At 33.0% G+C, this 16,788-nt stretch overlaps 2 protein-coding genes across 2 annotated transcripts in view; one reads left to right on the forward strand and one right to left on the reverse strand.

Annotated features, from left to right (window-relative positions):
- The window catches only part of LOC105626921 (zinc finger protein 2-like), a 4,509-nt gene extending 683 nt beyond the window's left edge, over window positions 1-3,826 (reverse strand). Inside the window, exons 1-9 of the mRNA XM_012208212.1 lie at window positions 3,605-3,826; window positions 3,356-3,517; window positions 3,060-3,239; window positions 2,485-2,813; window positions 2,146-2,387; window positions 1,821-2,001; window positions 1,483-1,720; window positions 1,227-1,367; window positions 481-597 (exon numbers count right to left, since the gene is read on the reverse strand). Of these exons, the coding sequence (XP_012063602.1) occupies window positions 481-597; window positions 1,227-1,367; window positions 1,483-1,720; window positions 1,821-2,001; window positions 2,146-2,387; window positions 2,485-2,813; window positions 3,060-3,239; window positions 3,356-3,517; window positions 3,605-3,826 (1,812 nt within the window). The remainder of the gene's footprint in view (window positions 1-480; window positions 598-1,226; window positions 1,368-1,482; window positions 1,721-1,820; window positions 2,002-2,145; window positions 2,388-2,484; window positions 2,814-3,059; window positions 3,240-3,355; window positions 3,518-3,604) is intronic.
- Window positions 3,827-7,104: 3,278 nt separating this feature from the next.
- On the forward strand, window positions 7,105-16,688 carry LOC105626922 (glycerol kinase-like). Its single transcript, XM_012208214.1, is given in 10 exon segments — window positions 7,105-7,233; window positions 14,099-14,357; window positions 14,448-14,665; window positions 14,750-14,962; window positions 15,117-15,227; window positions 15,318-15,577; window positions 15,792-15,997; window positions 16,211-16,348; window positions 16,440-16,517; window positions 16,594-16,688. Coding segments are annotated over 10 exon segments (1,707 nt in total).
- Window positions 16,689-16,788: the final 100 nt, after the last annotated feature.

Genomic DNA, 16,788 nt, shown 5'->3' on the forward strand with positions numbered 1-16,788 from the left:
GAGAACTTGAACGTTTACAATGTTCGAGACCCGTAAAGAATACTACCCGAATTTAAAATCGGGCAGTGATCATAAATGTAGAAACTGTCTAACGACACAAATGTGATATTCCGGGTATCTAAAATTTACGGGTATCTGAACATTATAAATATTCGAGTCCTGACTCCGAAAAAAATTCCCGATCCGAATCCGAAGCTTGAATAATTTCAGAAACCCGCACATCCCTAGTAGTTTTGTATTTATATATATTTGTGTACATTTTTTATTTGTGAATGCATAAAAGCATGTAAAAAGTTAATAACTTAAACATAAGTACACACTATATATATATATGTGTGTGTGTGTGTGTGTGTAAGTAAATACACACACACACACACACACACACACACACATACATATATATTATACATTATATATTTTTTTTTCCACATATACATATATATGTATATATTTTTTTTTCTGTATATATCACAAAATTACCTCTTCATTCTCAACTTTTTCCATTAGTAGTTCGTTATTATTGGGAATAGTTATTACTTGCTCTTCTTCCGTTGTCAGTCGTGGTTGGTTTACTACTATGGTATCATTCAAATGACCCTAAATAATATTTTATAGATCAAATGTATTATAGTATAAAAACTAAATTTTGAAATATTTAAATCTTGAAATATTAATACAAATAAAAAAATAGAATAAAAAACGAGCCATTAAGAGCATTAATATGCGATAATTAGTGCGAATATCATAACTATGTACATTTCGATCTATTGATCTATTGATCTATTGATATTATATAAAATATCATTGCCCGTTTTTTATTCTATTTTTTATTTATATTATAGTATATTAGAATAATCTATAAAGCTTACTTTAGATGATATAATTCACAATCAAATTCGGAACAGAATTCTATTTATAATTATATGTTGTGTAACATAAAAAATATTTAAAAAAGTAAAATATACACATATAAAAAATACATATTAGTGATACATATTTCTATATTGAGTATTTTACGTCTTCAAATGTTTTCTATTACACAACATGCAAAATTATAAATAGAAGTCTGTGCCGAATTTAGTCGCGAATTATAAATTGTCTATAAAGTGGATTTTATACCATTATATCATTATGAATATATTTTATATCATTATGAATATATCAAAAATAAGAAGCAAAAAAGAATTTGCTAATAGATTAAAATGTTTTTCTTTCTCATATATTACCTGAACTTGCATGTGTGCGTAAAGTAATGGTTTTCTCATGAAACCCATGCCACACACCAAACATTCATATGGCTTTTTATCGCTATGTATAAATCTGTGAGCGTTTCTGTTATCTCTGCTATTAAATGCTTTGCCGCAAACCTAAAAGGCAGCAAATTTATGAGTATAAAAACATAAAAATAAAAGTAACCGATTGAGAAATAGTTAGAAAAAACATTTCTAAAAACTATTCTAATAATAATTTTAAAGATCATACCTCACAAAGATATGGTTTTTCGCCTGTATGTATACGTGTATGCTTCTTAAAGTGCTCAGGGTAGACAAATGTAGCTGCACATATATCACACTTATACGGTCTTTCACCAGTGTGCGCCGCTTTTATATGATAATCCAATAATCTTTTTCTTTTAAAACCTTTTCCACATTCGTCACACTTATAACGTTTATCATTATAATGCGTCGCTCGCTTGTGAGATTGTAGATTCGATCTTTGACTGCAAATAATAGTAGCGATATTAATCGTTTGTTACCAATTAATTTAAGCATAGAGAATTGTATAACCCTTTAATTTTTATTACTCACCTAAATACTCACCTAAATGTAGCTCCACAAAACTCGCACTGATAAGGTTTCTCACCTGTGTGAGTTCTCTCATGATCACGAATTTCCGCTTTACGCGCAAACGATTTACCACATATACTACAGTCATAGGGTTTAAATCCGGTATGTACTATATTATGTACCTCTAAATTATGTGCAGAAGTAAAAGCCTTACCTTTAATTTTAAGAAAGATGTTAAAAAGCAAATAAGAAAATACTAACAAAAAAAAAGATAATTAATTTCCGTGAAATTAATACAAAGAATAAAATAAATCTATTAATTAAATCTATTAATTATATGAAATATTATAAATCTTACCACACTGATGGCATACAAATTCCTTTGTGCCATTATGCGTTCGTTCATGTTGATTCAAATTTTGCTGGCTCAAAAATGTTTTATTGCACTGAGTACACTCGAATGGACGAGGTCGTATTTCGTGCGTTTTTACGTGCGCTTTGTATGTATACTTGGATGCGAAATCCTTACCACAGATTTCACATATATATGGACGAACACCAGTGTGTGTGTTTATATGTTCCTCTAATAAATTTTTGGAACTAAAGCAAAAAAAAAGAAAAAATATATGTATTAATTATTTGTTCTTTTTTCTTATTATTTATATTTTATTATTTATAGGGTTTCATAATACTATACTTGTATCTCTTTCCACATGTTTCACAGGGCCATGATTTTACTTGCGGATAATGTATTCTTTTATGAATACGGAATAATCGCAAATTACTAAATATTCTATTACATATTTCGCATTGAAAGTCCCCTTCCTCTTTTGCGACGTGATCATCGAGATGTGTGGAAAGTTCGTTTCTCTTTCTAAAATCCTGCCCACATACATCACAAATATACAAACGTAAGTCATGTACGTCTTTCATGTGAGTTATAATGAGTTTAGCATCTGCCGTGAATTTTTCTTCGTCGTTTGGACATACCAAACAGGTGTATGAAGATTCATTTCTAAATACAATCTAAAAAAAGATGTCATTAATTCATATATTATATATATAAAAAAAAACATTTATGTATAATTTATGTATAATTTGTAGTGCGTATTCAGAACGTGTTCATAACGATGTTAATGCGCTTTTATCGATAAAACATGCTATAATTTACGTTATGCATATATAGAATTTTAGAAATAAAAACGCACTTTTATCGATAAAAGCACGTTCTGAATACAGGCCTATATTACTAGAATATGAATTCTTCCATACATCTTCTTGAGGTTGTTCTACTTTAATTTTACTCTTCTTTGATTTCTTTGTATCATTCGAATTACTTGTTTCATCTTCTTCTTCAACTTCTGTGAAGTAATGTAAAGAGTTATCTTGTTCTATAAACAATTCTTGTTCTTTTTTTTCTTGCGTAATCTCTTCTGTACTTTCCTGCACTTCCTACGAATATTATATAGTTATACTATTAAATTGGGTCTCTTTACAGAACGTTGATTAGCTTAATCGGCGTTTCATAACGTAACCTTGTATCATGATAACTTTATATAGCATTTTACCTTTGTTAAAATATTTTGACTTTCTGTATTGTCTGTATAATCATGATCGTTATATTCTTCATTTTGAAATATATCACACAACTTGTGAACTTCAATTGTCTTTTTATAGCTGTTACATAATTCTGTTTTAAGTTTCGTTACTTTACTTTTAAGTTCATCTGCCTAAAATGGTAAAAAAAAGTATTTTTTTATCAATTTTATAAATTTTTGTCAAAAAAACTATATCACAAAAACCATAATTGTTTTTACCTCATTGAACTGCTTAAAACACTTTTTGCAAATGATAGGAGAATGCACAGAGTCATGACTAATATCAATGCCTAAAACAGCTGATATAACATCCACAAGTGGTTTCTTAGATATGGTATAAGACTCATCAAAGATGGGTATACTGTTTCTAGCAGATAGCCCAACTTTAGTGTTACACACCAAACAACACTGCATAGAATCTTTATCGAAATCAGCCATCATGTTTCACTACTGTAAATGAGATATTTTATTGTTAATGGTATTAGATATATAAGTTAGAAATATTATTCTGCTGTTAGAAATATTATTCTTCTCTAGCAATAAAACTTCTTTATCTCGTTAATCAATCTAGTTTCTGAGAGATTCATATATAAATCTATTTATTACGTCTCATTAAGCAAAATATTAGCATTTAGGCAAATTCAAACTGATATTCATATCAATTGTTTCAATTGTATATTAATAACCTCTAACCGTGTTCTATCTGCAGAGGTGATATAATTTGATAACCATCAGAATGTAATTTGTTAAATGGAAAAATTGCTAAATAAATTATTTAAAATTAAATAGCAAATTTACTGTTTTGCCAACAGTCAATCTGCCAGATTGTTATTATATTTCTATTGGTCTATTATATAACTATCTCTAAAGACACTTTGCAAAATTTGTTTTGAACAGATTTGAATCAAGATTGTAATATAATACAGTGTTTTTCAGAACATCCTGAATCATTATCGAGATTCGAGAAAATTGTCTTTAAAAGACAATTATTTAACATCCATAATTGTCATCTCATGTTTCATATATACATACACACATATATATATATATATATATATATATATATTATTTTTGTCTTTAATTATTATTGTGTGTATATATTTAAAAAATAAGTCTTAATGTTAAACAATAACAAAAAACATGTAAGACTCACAATAGAATTTGTACAAAAAATAAATAAGAAGTTAAATGTAATAAATATATTTGCTATTGCATAGTACTTAATGAAATATATATTTGAAGCCTTGTCATATTGAACTTATTTCAATCAAGATTGTGAATCTCTTTGATTATGTTTTATTGCGTAGAGAACTTTTATAAGATGTTTGGTAAAGATGCTGTAACAATGCTTAAGGGTAGATTCCTGAGAACATTTTGAGATGAAAATTCTAATGCCACAATATCGAGGTTCTAATGCATGGTCTACAATGGGCAATAATAGTTGATTAAGGAGTAGGAGTAGAAATCGACCAATCATAGTTGATTATTTTTCTCACATTCAATTATGATTGATCGATTTTTACGCCTTACTCCTTAATCCACTACTGCTACTGCCCATTGTACAATAGAGCATGCATAATAGTTTTTGAGTTATAAACACTTAAACACTTATTTTTGAATCATACCGTCTAAAGTTCGTGTGTTCAGATCAGTTCAGATGTGAGATGCGATACCAAAAGAAAATCTAACTGCACAACTAAGCGCGCGAACTTTAGGGCGGTATGATTGGCTAACTTTAAGTGCTTATAATTCAAAAATTATTATGTTCTAGACATCTTGATATTAAATTTTCGTCTCAAAAAAATCTCAAGAATTTACCTTTAAACGTTATGGTCTTTCATCAAATACCCTCTACGCAGAATTTAAAAACTTCTGTATGACACCAAGATTTGAATGTAAAAAGCAGACTGTGAAAATGGATTGTTATTAATGAAAAATTTATTCTTGTGAGAGGTTTTGAGAAGGGAATTGGCCAGAAATTACTGGGTATCATTCTAGAAACAATTTTACATGTAATGACTTAAAATTAACATTTAAATTAAATAACATTTAAATTCTAATACATTATTACAAAGTTCAATTCTATGTGATATCGTGTAACTTTTTACATATTAATCATAATCTTAAAAATTGTTATGTGCTAATGACTAGTTCTAAAAATTATTATAGTTATACTGAAGATGAGCTAATTTAAAGTTGAAACGTCTATGTATATATGAGATATTAAATAAACTTTTGCATTAAGAACATTCGATGGCCTGTATGTTTCTTTATTAATTAATATTAATTTAGTTCAGAGAGCTATTATCTTTTATAATTTTGAATTTATTTTTTGCGCAACAAGTTCTGCGAGTGACACGGCTTTTTTCCAACTCATTTGTTCCTAGACAATAGTATCCAAGGTTGATATTCAGTCAGATCTTATTCAAAATTGTCTTAAGAAGTCACGAACCAATCAGAGGATCATATTAACATCTTAAGACATTACTTAAGACAATCTTGAAATAAGAACGGACTAGTAAACGAGAATGGATTGAAATGAATTGAAATGGATTCAGATTTTCAGAAATATTGATTCACGAGTGTTAAAATGAACGCTTTTCAATCCTGAATGCATTTTTATTCATTTATAGAAATTGCATGCATATCTCTATGCTTTTCAATCTAAAAATAATATAATTTCTGTGCACAACACACATTGTGAATATTATTCAATTCAAAATTTTGAATAGGAAATACAGTTTTTCAAACCAATTGCATCCAATTGAATTCAATTAAATTAAAAAAAAAAGTATTCGCTATTTAAAATACGCATTCGGAACAAAATTTTAATTCTATTTTCGTTTGCGGGTATGAATATACCGTCACAAAAATTGAAACACAAGACATCTTTGGTGTCTAAAAGATATCTTAAAGACTTAATTTTAGATTGTGTTATCTGGGTTAATATACAATGATGATATATTCGCCAACCGTTTAATGCGAGATGTATATAAGCGAATCAATGACACCAAAGAATCTGTAAGCATCGAAGCTCCGAATGTTAAGACGTTTGTTCTTGTCGATGCATCGCGTTTAAGATGTCGTGTACAATTTACTATCTATCTGCGGTTTCATTGTCTATAAAAGTACGTTGAATCTCCGTGTGAACAATCTCGTGTTGCGCGAGAATCGAGCAGTTTTCAGGTTTAACGAGAGCCACGCTAGCCTTGCACATTGCCAGAAGATGCGAGCGTGAACGCGTGACTCGTCGACAAGCACGAGGTTGCGACACGCATTCGACGCGGAACACGGCCGTCCGTTTCTTCTGTCATGTCCGCGTCGAACGCTGTTGAAGACGCTGTCATAGATGAGATTCATAGAGTGGCAACGAGAGAACCGCGGGTACATCGCCGAAAATGATACGTCGTTGAAAGAAATGCCTCCGATCACGCACATGATTCTACATGAGCGTAAGCACGTGCGCCGTGATTCACAGTAATCACAGCTGAGAAGGCAACGGCACGCGTATCAATCGTAAATGGTGATCGGCCGCGACAACGATAATAAGACGCAAAAAGTTGTCAGCACTGACTTGAAATTTTCATTCCCTGATGTGAACAATTGGCAGCGAGAGAGTTGAACAGCAGTCGAGCGGTGTTTGGTGACGACATTCACATTCGCACGATGAAAGATCGTATCAGACCGGGTATCCGTCGCGACGCTAAGAAATCTTGAAAATGGCGACGTATTCGTTGCCCGCGCGTTTTTACTTATCCGGCGGCCTTCGAGAAAGGATCTGGAACATTACGCGTCGGAAACGGAGCGCCTCACGCGCCATCTGCAATAATGACGCGCTGCCATGTTAGGTTCGTTACATGCGAAACGACGAGCAATCCATTTGATTGAAAGTATTGAAACGAATAAATAATCTACTTTCTTCTGCTGAGACAATAGTTGCTTTCCATTTGCACACAAGCGAAACTGAGTCTGAAGCTGAGTATTTCGTACTCAGATTAATGACGTTATTTGCTTAATTTGCTTAATAAAGTTATCACATGACAGGTTCGAACCTGATTTTTAAAGTGAATTTATGACTCACTAAAGCATACGATCTCGATCTTGTGCAGATTATAGGCAAAACCTCAATTAAATCTCACTTGTCAGAATATAAAAGGAAGAAAAATTATCTGAGAATCGGTATAAATAGAAAACAACTAATGATGATCTTTTTTCACGTAACAGACAACAGCTACAACGGATGCATTCATCCATTTTAGCGATAAAAGGATTATGTGATCCAAATTGGCGCTTAATATTCATCAATTTTGATCACGTGAACATTGTTGTCACTGTAATGACTGATGTTTGTAAAAGCCAGAGACAGCCCTAAGAAAAAATATAATGGTCCAAAATTTGTAACCGCAAAATGCTGCCCACTGCTACCGCGCACTATCTCCCTCTGAAGAAGTGGATGTTAACTACATAACAATATTCATTTTTTTGCTCATGATATAAATAAAAGAAGTTTGTCGCGTCGCATGCTCCAACATGCTCCTTATAACTTTTACTCATTTCAACGAGCGCATTAGAATGAATAAATGCTACAGTAGGAGCATTTTGGAGCATGTCAGAGCATGCGACGCCACAAACTAGGTCGTGTTCTGATATGCACTGAAAATCTATAGTTTATGTTATGTACTATAGATTTTCAATACTGGCAGTGTATATCGGATGTTTTATACCCGGTATTCATAGTCAGATCTCATATTTAAAGCACTCTTAAGTACAGTCTTGAGGTGTCACAAACCAATCAGAGGGTCATATTAATGTTTTAAAACATTACTTAAGATGATCTTGAAATAAAAACCGACTATGAATACCAGCTTATATGGAGCATATTAATACATTAATAATAAAATTTAATACTTGATTTTTCAAGAAAATAAAAATTATTTAGCAAGATATTCTTTAATAATGAAAAATACGACCTCAGCACATTTAAGATATAGATTAAGATATAGACCGGTATTCGTAATCGGATATAGCGTTTTCTCTTGACTGCCTACCCAGTGCAACACTCAGACAGTGTAGTATATTTCCTTGGATGGTGGACGAACTCATTCAGTGTAACGGGTTTCCGTGCTATAGTGTAGTACAAATTTTATGCACGAAGTGGAATTTTGCTACACGATTTCAAAGAGACAGTGTAGAGCCAGTGTGACATTAAAAATTTGAAAATGGAAGTCAACCGGCAGCAGAATTAAACACGATAGCATGAAGTAGTGTACACCATACACCATGCAGCATACATGTACCATGATATATGTACACTTGTGTAGCACTGATGCAGCATTTACAACTGGTGTAGAGTGCGAGATACACTCAGTGTAACCCAAGAGAAAACGCTATTTAAGACAGACTTACGTACAGTCTTCAGATGTCATAAATTAATCAAACAGAGGCCGATATTCATCATCGGTTCTTATTTTAAAATCTTAAATATCTTAAATAAGGTTTTAAGTCGCTAAGCGGCCCTCTCTCTCTCTCTCTCTCTCACACACTCACTCATAACATCTTAAGACTGTACTTAAGATGGTTTTAAAATAAGAACCGACTATGAATATCGGCCATAGAGACGCTCCTGAGCCAGAGCGTCATGTGGCATTCGGCAGCTCGATTATTGACCTAGTTTCCATCCAGGGTTTAAACTGGATTAAAATGTAAGAACCAACCAACTACAGTCGAGCATTCCCCTGTCATTCGACTGTAACAGAGGAATACTCGACTGTAGTTGGTTAGTTCTTATATTCTGATCCAGTTTAAACTCTTGGTGGAAACTAAGCTATTGAGATTCGAGCAGTAGTGGAAGTCGCTCGCAAAAATCAGTAATCCGAAATGTGCATCTAAAGCCAATTCTACATTAGTTGCAAGCCGATTGTAAGTATGTTGCGACAGCCAATCTGAAGCTTGTATTTTGAAATCAACGCTATCACTACATATATACTACTACATACGTGTAACCTGTAATCACGTGACTTTCAACTTTTCTCGCAAGACATACACTAAGTGATAATACTAAAATCACATCTGCCGAATTTTCTATAAATTTTTCTACACCGTGTTTCAAGCCCACTTTCAGACCTCGAGTTTAATCTCCATGGCTTCAGAGTTCAAAAGACAGGCCTGGTCTATGTGATATTAGGTTAGTTATAAATAACCTAATATCACAAACAATCAGAGACTCAAAAAGAAAGAGAAATCTTTGTTTCGAATAGGGAAATATTAAACATCGAGAGAAAAACAATGTCGATGTATCTCTTTTTGTAATTGAGAACGAAATACACACATTCTATCATTTTTGTTACATTGAAACGTAAACCCTCAATACTCATATAATGAGCGCTTTGCAGACTTTGCGCAACTAATTACATGTTATTATTTCATTAGGATTAAAATTACAAAAACTAATTTCATAAAATTTTAACATCTTTAATCAATATTTTCAATAAAACACACATTTAATTTAGTATTTAACATGATGATACAAAATAGTATTTAATTTAGTATTTTACATGATGATAAAAAATGAATAATAAAATAATATTTAAAAAATTATATACGGATTTGCTGTTCATTCCACTCCAGGAGGATGAAGGAATTTAAAGTCGCGTAACGAAACGTTTGTGATTGATTCTGCTCTCATTCTGTGTTCCATTGCATGAGTTTGCACCTTTAAACCGAATTCATATCTTGACGAAAAAGCAGAAACCAATCGGAACTCGCAGTAGTAATAAGTCTTGTCTGCTTCTATCTTTCCGCAAGTTCTGATTGGCTTCCGCTTTTCCACTTTCCGTTTTCTGACAAGATGTGAATCCGGTCTTAAGGTCAGTTTCAATTCATTAATTCTTAACCAAGGTTCGTTTTTTTTCGTTGTCTCTTTCCAATTCTAAAATTGAAAAGAGATAAGAAACAAGTTGAACTTCGATTAAGAGTTAGCCGTGAATTGTGAAATTGGGCCTTAGTGAATTTTGGAGCAGGGATTTAAATTATTTTTTTATCCGCTGCAATACAGAAACAGAAACGGCGAAAATTTAAGTCGGCGGCACACGATGCTTGTTTTCCTGCTAGATTGCTAACTGGATTAGAATCTTGTCTCCGTATTAACAACGATGCACCGTAGTCAATGGACACATTCAACGGACTCAACAGTTGAGTGAGTGTTCACTGTTATTCTTTTAAGTCATCCAATCAGAATTTTATATCTAGAAGAATACATCAATAATAGCTAGCACTCATTCAATTGTGGAGTCTGTTAAATGCGCCTAATACAGTGATAAGATTCTAATCCAGCTAGCAATCTAGCAGGAAACGAACATGGTGTGCCGCGAGTTTTATGGTATATCCACACAAACTTGCAACCGCAGAAATATATGCATAAAAAAGTTATCCAATCACATTTCTCTTATAAAGTTGTACGTAAAATGTGATTAGGTAATTTTCTTTATGCATACATTTATGCGGCTATGCAAGTTTGTGTGGATATACCCTCAGGGTGCCGTTCCAGAACGGAAATTTACAGCGGAATAGAACAGCGTGACCAATTGCAACTCTACAGTCATTATGGCTTCCGCACACAGAACGTGCGGCCGAAGTTGGCGCGATAGCCAATCAACGTCTCGCTTGCTCGGAAGTATGGCTCCTGCACACTGGATACGAAAATGTTAACTGCGCGGAAAAAAGATGTGGTAATCAATAAGATTACTCCTAACATGTTCATTAATTACCGCGTCTTATTTTGCAATGCGGCAAGCGTTTTCAGGTCCAGTGTGCAGGAGCCATAATAGATACATAATTTCCATCGCGCGACAAAAGTTGAACTTAATCCAACTTTTGCCTCGTGGCGGAAGTAATATTACATCATTTCTAGAAATTTTTGATGAGGCTGACTTAAGAATATAGAATTATTGGTTTAATAACTTCCGCCACGCGGCAAGCGTTGCCGCGTTTTGTATGCGGGAGTCATTACTCTGCTTTCTTTTTTGCGATTGTGATTGATCGAGCTATTCCGTTCCACTATAAATTTCCTCTCATCCGGGACGGAGATCTTAGAGAGAGATGTTTGTAAACTGAGCACACCAGAGCTTTCCAACAAATGACACTGGATGCGGACCATTTGATGCTGGATGTTTTTTAATTGCTTAACATATTTTAACACAAACGTACACAAGAATGTACAAAGTATAACATTGCATGATTCAATTGGAATGTGTACGCTGTGCACGGTCGAGATCCCTGTATGTGTGATTTCCAATCCGTAGGTATTTAGTTTCCTATATCCCAGGAGCGGAACTTGCAGAAGCGCAATCAATGTAAGCCAATGACGTTATTCCGGTGGATTTAATGAAACTGATCTACGGGAAGGCTCTCGTGATTGATCAACGCTAATTGTGTATTCCGGAAATTCCGCAGCATGGGAGATAGGAAACCACATTTTAGCGGAACGGAATCGACGGAATGAAGCCACGACCAATCACAAGCGTTCCGCCAATTCCGCACCATAGGATTGCACCCTCAGTCTTGCTCACACCTTCCACTCATTGGTTGCATTGGTAGGCTATTTCCATTATTATAAGTTCTGTGATTACTCCATCTCTATTTAACATTAGTCTAGTTTTCACCGAATTTAAACCGGATCAGAATGTAAGAACAATCAACTAGTCGAACATTCCTCTGTTTGACTGTAACATTGAATACTCAACTGTTACAGTTGGTTGGTTCTTACATTCTGATCTGGATTAAATTCTCAGTAGAAACTAGGTCATGACGCACTCGCTATTCCGCAACATCAAATGCGGAATAGTTTCAATGATGCATTCTCCATTTCGCAGTCCTATTCCTCACTATGTGATTTCACCCTTAGAGTGAAATCATACGATGCCGAAAACTGCGGAATAAAGAATGCGACATAGAAGACATTCAATGTTATTCTGCGTTATTCCGAATAGCGTTAATTGATTGTTTCAATTCTCTATTCTGTAATTCTTTTTCGCATCGTGTGATTTTACTCTTAGAGTGTGGTTCACTTGACGCTACAAATACTGCGTCGTGATCAGGCCGTATTGCCTCCGCACACTCTATAGAAGCAAAAGCCATTAACTAAGAACAAGAAGACGTTACATATGCTTCAAAATTTGCTTTTAATTGACCAATCGGAAGAAAGAATTTTATTAATTGACTAATCAAAAATGCTTCGAAACATTTCGAAGCTTCGTAGCGTCAAGTGTGCTTTAATCGGATTTAATAATATTCGTAGTTATGAAATTGGCCAATCATAGTTATTCTTGAAAGAACGGAATGATTGACCAATTCCGACTATACAGGGGAATACTCGAGTTTATGAAATACTTTAGTTGATTCTTATGGCTCCTGCACTGGACGCGGAAATGAGACATAACCAATGAATATATTAGGAGTTGTAAGTTTATTGACTACCGCATCACATTCTGCCGCGCGGCAAGCGTTTCCGCGTCCAATGTGCAGAAGTCATAACATTCTGATCCGAATTAAACCCTCGGTGGAAACTAGGCCTGTATCTTATTGGAAAGCTCCCCATATTATCCCTTCCACCATGGCTCACTGAGCGTTCAGTGAGCACGTGTAAACAGTAAAGTCGCAAGTTGCATGTGGTTGCATGACAATCACGGTCAAGGTGACCACGTCCGCTCAAGACGTTCAAATGAACAAAAATGATTCGTTGAGCAGATATGGACCTCTTGTCGGTGCAATCGACGAGGGAACGAGTAGTGCAAGATTTTTGGTTCGATCAATTTTTTGTTTCTCATTATGTCAATAATCATATCGTGAACTGACGCATTGTCGCGAGATTGCGGTTACTATAGTCGGGGAATCTTGAAAATGCAACATACTTATATACGATGCTGTGATTAAATCAGGGAATCGATTCTGTAACTTCAAATAAGGTGAAAATTATAAAAATGAGCAAATTTACTAGATGTTGATCAATGAAATTATTAATATTCTAATAAATTCGCTCACTCTGTAATTTCACTTTGTTTCAAAATACAGAATCGATCCCCAGTTCTCTTCTAGATGTTAAAATAAATGTTAAAATAAATTGTCGCAGTTTGACTTGAAAAACACATTAAAAGCAATATGTAGTTTATTTATGATAATTTGTAACGACATGAGTGATGATATTTATAAAGAGAATGTAACAAACAAGGCTGTGTCTCTTATCATTTGTTTCTTATATTCGTTAATAATCATTAATGATTATTATTAAAGTAATTATAACATAACATTTTAAAATACTGTATACAGGATGTAATTAAACGATATGGCTGAATTTTGAGTCACATAGTTATGAAAACATATGATTATGGGTCTAGAAATCATTTCCTTGTTAGAACTCTTTCTAATCTGTTTACATTGTATAAATGCACAAGTTAGTTATTTTTGTTTGGAATGTTTGGAAAATACATCCTCAATGAGTTAGTAGTTTTTCTTTTATACAATTCGTTTAATAAAAAATATATTGGCATAATTTGATAGTGTTTCTGAAATAATACAAAAAAATGTTTCTAAATTTATGTTCATATTTTTTTCTCTAAGGAAACTTTAAATTTTTCCTTAAAATTTGATTGTATCTTTTAGTTATATCCTGTATAAGTTTTTTCTTTATCACAATAATTTTCTGTTACAATAATATAGGTTTTTGCTGCTGATACAGCAGAAGTATTAACATATCATCAAGTACCGATATCACAGATATGCCCAAAAGAGGGATGGGTTGAACAAGATGCTTTAGAAATATTAGAAGCAGTTAGGGAATGCCTGAAACAAACTGTATTTAACTTAAGACAGTTGACAATAGATCCAGCTGATATAGTTGCAATTGGTATAACAAATCAAAGGGAAACTACAATTGTATGGGATTCTGTAACAGGAGAACCACTTTACAATGCTATAGGTAAAATTGTTATTATAAATGTTATATTTTTCATAAATTGTATTTGTAATGTAATTTACACGATTTATCAATTTTGATAATGTATTGCAGTATGGATGGATATGAGAACAACATCAATTATAGATGATCTATTGAAGGATATACGCAATAATAATAAAAATTACTTGAAACCGCTTTGCGGATTACCAATTAGTCCATATTTTAGTGCATTGAAATTGAAATGGTTGTTAGAAAATGTACCTCGAGTTCAAGAAGCCTTAGCTGCCAAACGTCTTATGTTTGGTACCATCGATTCCTGGCTAATTTGGGTTTGTTCTCACAGAGCAAGCATAATATAGATAAATTTTTGTACTGATTCAGATTAATATATATTTTTATAATTTTATAATTAGAATCTAACAGGTGGTGCCAATGGTGGTGTTCATTGTACAGATGTGACGAATGCTTCGAGAACAATGTTAATGAATATTATGACATTGAAGTGGGATCCTATTCTATTATCATTTTTTAAAATACTTCCTGAAATTTTACCTGAAATACGGAGCTCTTCTGAGATTTATGGTTATATACAAGACGAGTTGCTGCAAGGTGTTCCTATATCAGGAGTATGCAATTCATACTATTTTATTAAATATAATAGTATCGAGACATATAATATAAATATATCAAAATGTAAAAAAATTTGTATAATTTCATACTGAGATATTAATTGTAAGTTAAGATAAATTTGACTCAAATACATAAAATTATTCGTTGCAGTGCTTAGGTGATCAACAATCAGCTTTAGTAGGTCAGATGTGTCTACAGCAAGGACAGGCAAAAAATACTTATGGCACTGGTTGCTTTCTTCTTTATAATACTGGCACAGCTGTAAGAGAAATTTTATTGTATTGTCACAATATGTTATAATTCAGATAAGATATAAATTCAAATACAATTTTGTATCTTCGAATGTTATAGATTGTGGAATCATCCCATGGTTTATTGACGACAGTCGCTTATCAATTAGGAGCGCAAGCTTCTCCGGTGTATGCTCTTGAAGGTTCTGTAGCTATCGCTGGTGCCGTTATACAATGGTTGAAAGATAATCTTGGAATATTAACTAATATAAAAGACTGTGAAACTATTGTCGAACAAATGCCTGCAGGGTCCAATCATATTGTTTTTGTACCAGCATTTTCTGGATTATATGCTCCATACTGGAGGAAAGATGCACGAAGGTAGTTAGTTTTATCAATGTAATAAAAACGTTGAATTACTTTGCAATAAATATCTAAGTATAACAAAATCTAAGTATAACAAAAAGAGTTAAGAATAAAAACTGCCATGTTGTAAAATAGTTATTAGATGTCATTTACATCTAGTATATTAATAAGAACTAGCATATCCTTTTTTTTTACTTTGTAAATATCAATATGAATTAATTGTTTTCAGTGTCATATGTGGTATTAGCGAAAATACAACTAGTGCACATATTGTAAAGGCAGCTCTGCAAGCGGTATGCTTTCAGACGAGAGACATTTTGGAAGCTATGAAGAAGGATACTGGTTTGGTGTTGACAAAGTTGTTAGTTGACGGTGCAATGACGAGTAACAACTTGTTAATGCAAATGCAAGCTGATATTTGTGGAATTCCAGTGGGTAGGAAGAATATTTCTTCAAATATTGGGTTGTCCGGAAAGTTCGTGCCAATGTTGAAGGAAAATTGAATGCAGAAGATTTAAATTTTAGTATACATTTATTAAATTATATAGGTTAGTCGGCATGAACTTTCCGGACAACCCAATACATATATACTATTGGATTAAAAGTTAATGGATTATATAAATGAATACAATGTTTTTTATACGAAAGTCAGACCATTAATGAGTGAAACTACTGCACTTGGAGTCGCAATTGCTGCGGGTAGCGCAGAAGGAATACGAAAATGGGACGTGAAGATTGATGCTGCTATTTCTGGTGATATCTTCTTACCATTAATAACTGAGAATGGTGATCATCTCACAATAATCATCCTTTATTACAAATATAAAATTTTTTGACATTATATGAAGAGATTAATTGACTAATATATTAATTTTAGAACGCGATATTTTATATTCTCAATGGAAGATAGGTATTGATAAAAGCTTAGGTTGGGAGTCACTCTCAGAAACAAATGGTAAACCGTTAACAATAAATCTTAGCAATGAAATTGATATACTAATAAACATTAATTGTAGATATTTCTATTACAGATGATACAGAGGATATACATAAAGTTACTGCGCCAGGTGTATTTATAATTAGTACCATAATATTGCTTATGGTTGCTAAGTATAGATCTACTTAATAAGTTTGTGTATGCAGTACTGTGTACTGCATATTGTATTTAAGCAGACTCTGCTTATTAATACAATTGAAAATAATACAACTAAAATTACTTCATCTGC

The sequence above is a fragment of the Atta cephalotes genome, assembly GCF_000143395.1.
Source record: "Atta cephalotes unplaced genomic scaffold scaffold00007, whole genome shotgun sequence".
Classification (NCBI taxonomy): domain Eukaryota; kingdom Metazoa; phylum Arthropoda; class Insecta; order Hymenoptera; family Formicidae; genus Atta; species Atta cephalotes.